General features: G+C 33.3%; 1 protein-coding gene across 1 annotated transcript; it reads left to right on the top strand.

Moving 5' to 3' along the window:
* Window positions 1-1184: 1184 nt before the first annotated feature.
* LOC142627525 (protein PLANT CADMIUM RESISTANCE 7-like) lies at window positions 1185-2204 on the top strand. The gene is made up of 4 exons (XM_075801402.1): window positions 1185-1287; window positions 1613-1684; window positions 1827-2021; window positions 2128-2204. Exons 1-4 carry the CDS (start codon window positions 1185-1187, stop codon window positions 2202-2204), a joined length of 447 nt encoding a protein of 148 aa, XP_075657517.1.
* Window positions 2205-3641: the final 1437 nt, after the last annotated feature.

Raw genomic sequence — 3641 nt, 5'->3', positions numbered from 1 at the left:
TTGGAATTTTCATTGTGTCATCATCTACGTACCGATCAAAGTAAGCTAATTTTCCATTATACGGGTTCATATGCATAGACTAATTACTCCAGTTAATATGGCCATCAGTCTAGTTACTATACATTTTGGATTCATGCTAGCCTCTGTTCTTGCATTTTTGTAGTTATTGGAAATTACGTTTACGTGTGGAATAAGTGGAAAAGAAGACGGATTTGTTAATTTTTGCGAAGTTCCATCAAAAAACAAATCAACCATTTTATTTTAATCAAATTTTAGGAGGTCAAGATGTAACAATTAGAAAGTATTCACATAACTAAATTGTGATGCAAATATATAAGTTATAACTAAGGGCTTATCCACAAAATACAAAATTTACTAACTTAGATGAAACTAAAACAACTTCATTTTATAGTCCAAATTTAAAGAGAGAGGAAAAAGTGGAGTCTGGATATTGAACATCTAAATTTAGGAGAAAAGAAAATTTATAAAATTTAGATTTGAATGTTCAATGTTTTGATTTACTTTTACAAAAGAGAAAAAAAATGGGATTGAGATTATCAAAATCCCATTACAACCCCAAATGTATAATTAATTTGACCATTAGTGTTTGCCTATTGCCTCAAATTATGGATAAGATCAAATCACAATTAAGGGTCCGTTTCCTTTTCCTTCCATTGTCAAAGAGACAACTGTAATACTTGAACAACTTAATATCATTGAAAATTAGCACTAAATGTACACTACCTTAGCTTTTTACGTAGAGAATGTCTTCAACCATATGTACTTAATTAGGCTGATAGGTTGAGATCATACCCTTAGCCAGACACAACGCACACATAGGGAGAAGGAAAATAAATAAAAAATCTATCCAGCTTGCATATTTGGAAACATTCAATTAATAATATTACTTTAATCTAACAGCTTGAGAAGAGGATATTCTACCTAGCAGCTATTTTAAACAATTTAACCATTAATAGTCAAAGACCAAACCCTTACAAAGTCTTCTGGAGAGAGAGAGAGAGAGAGAGAGAGAGAGCCTCTGACAAAGTCAAGGGCAACCTATGGAGCTTTGCAGTATAAGAAGTGAACTCACCATTGGGTACTATTGTGCAAATATTGTAGTAGTATAGTGCTCTGTAATTGACATCCTCTTCGTGCTGATATCTTATCTTTCCATCTCTAAAATGTATCCTAATAATGAGAACTCCAATCCAGCTCCGTACACTTCTCCACCTGAGGGGCAATGGTCCACTGGTCTTTATGATTGCTTTGAAGATCCCTCCAATTGTAAGGAAATCCTCTATTTGTTTTATTTCAAATGAAAAAAAAAAAAAAAAAACCTATCAAAATAGTGTTTTTAATATTTGGGGTGCAACATGCATAATTTACAAATTTCCAAGCTGGAGTGTTTTTTTTTTTTTTGAGAGTGTTTTTAATAACTTATAATGGCGCATAACATGTAACCAAAATTTAGTAAATATTATATGAAGTGTGCCATATTGTTTTCAAACATTAATATTAATTTGGTACATCTTACTACGACAAACAAATCAAAGAAAAAACTATATGCAAATATTTATTAACAAATTCTATTGTTTTCATTCCCCTCAAGGTTGGCTTACCGGCTGCTGTCCCATCGTCACCTTTGGCCGCATTGCTGAGATAGTGGACCAGGGACGAACATGTAATTAAGCAAATTCTACTTATTGTTTTGTGATATACAACTTGAAGTAACAAATTAAAGAACATTTGTGCTTTAAGCTAAAAGTTCAAGCTCATGGAGTAATTAATTTTGAATGTTGTTGTATCTTGTGTGTGCATGGCAGCTTTTTTTACTGCAGCTCGAACCTATCTGTTACTCGGAAATATGTATTCATGGACTTACCGAGCCAAACTGAGAAGCCTCTATTCCTTGCCACCAGAACCCTGCGGGGATTGCTGTGTCCATCAGTTTTGCATTTGTTGTGCTCTTTGTCAAGAGTATCGCGAGCTCAAAAACCGTGGACTCGAACCAACCTTAGGTATGTACAAATACAATTACCTCCATTTACAACCATAACAATGAATAATCCATCATCTTTTATTCATTATTTTAATCCTTTTCGTTCTTTTTTTTTGGTGATAAAGGTTGGACAATCAATGCTCAGAAAATGAAAAGCGGAACCACAGCGCCACCGGTTCCTCCACCAGGCATGACTCGTTAGGGTCTGCTTTCATCCCTGTTCTTCATTCATCCTAGTATTCAGTTTGTTCTTAGTTCCCTTTGATGTACCTCAACAACTAGTGGGTTCTCTCTCTCTCTCTGTTAGGAATGCTACAAGCATATGGATAATAATTGTTATATTGAGATTTAGTTATTTAATTAGTTACAATTCCAAGCATGTTAATCACATTTAGCACATGTTGGAATTATTAATGTATATAATGAATAATATAATCAATATGATGACGCTATGTGGGCCAATGAGATTAGAGCTAGTCTCCTATAAATATATGATTGTAATCCAACATTAGATATCAATTGAGGAATAAACCAACCTCTTAGTACATTAGTGCATCTCTCTCTCTCTCTCTCTCTCATAATGGATTAGGAAAGCTAAAAAATAAAGATTGAAATGAGTACTTCTTGTCATTCCCAAGTCCCTCCTTTTTTTTTGATAAGATAAAATATACGTCAAATGAATATCAAGCTAGCTAGAATGTAATAAGTTTCATGTCTAACAAGGGGAAAAAAAGAGAGGACAGTATCACAATGAGAAACAAATAACTGTGTTCAATTAATTAGTTGATGGTAATTAGAGATGACCAAAGTCACACATCTAAATTCTTAAGGGCTATAAATGTGAGGACAAACAGAAGCGTCCCTCAAATAATGGAGCAAAGTCAGTCAACTAGTTATAGGGAGCAAAGCTGACGTTTATCTAGCATTCTTGGGACTTCTAGAGTTTAGGAAGTTTGATGGTCTAACATGGTACCGATAGTATCAACTACATTTCAATATTCCTTAATTACTTGATTAACAACCAACAATACTGGCTTAAATTTGACTTCTTCTGATCATACCATGTAATATGTAAGTCTTGACTTCCAGTGGCAAGCTCATTGCTCACGTATGTATAGATAGACATGCCCCAGCTCTTTAAGAACTGAATCTACTTGGGTGCTCTTACATATGAACCTAGCTTCGTGATATCATTGATTAATGTAATAACCATTTTAATTAATTACTTTGGTGTTGATGAAATCCTTTCTAGTATTGTACCTCATTCATTTTTTGTTAAGAGAAAATTTATAATTTCCGTACCCAATTTAGTTGGTTTTAATCACAATTAATTCAACCCACTACCCATACATTTTCAATTGCTACATTTGAATTCTTTAATGTTTAGACTAAAATGAAATTGTGAAGTTCCATCCAAAAACAAACAAATTAACCATTTTATTTTAATCAAATTTTAGGAGGTCAAGATGTAAGAATTAGAAAGTTTACATAACTAAATTGTGAACTAAGAGCTTATCCACAAAATACAAAAATTACTAACTTAGATTAAACTATGCCGGTTTTATTTTAGGTAGAGTTTGGATAGTGCGTTTTGCGCGTTTGAGATGTGTGGCTGTGTTTTTCAATGGGTACTATGCGC

This window comes from Castanea sativa, chromosome 3 (genome assembly GCF_040712315.1).
Source record: "Castanea sativa cultivar Marrone di Chiusa Pesio chromosome 3, ASM4071231v1".
NCBI lineage: Eukaryota > Viridiplantae > Streptophyta > Magnoliopsida > Fagales > Fagaceae > Castanea > Castanea sativa.
Note: the sequence above shows the minus strand (reverse complement) of the source record. Positions and strands in the feature narration are given on the sequence as shown.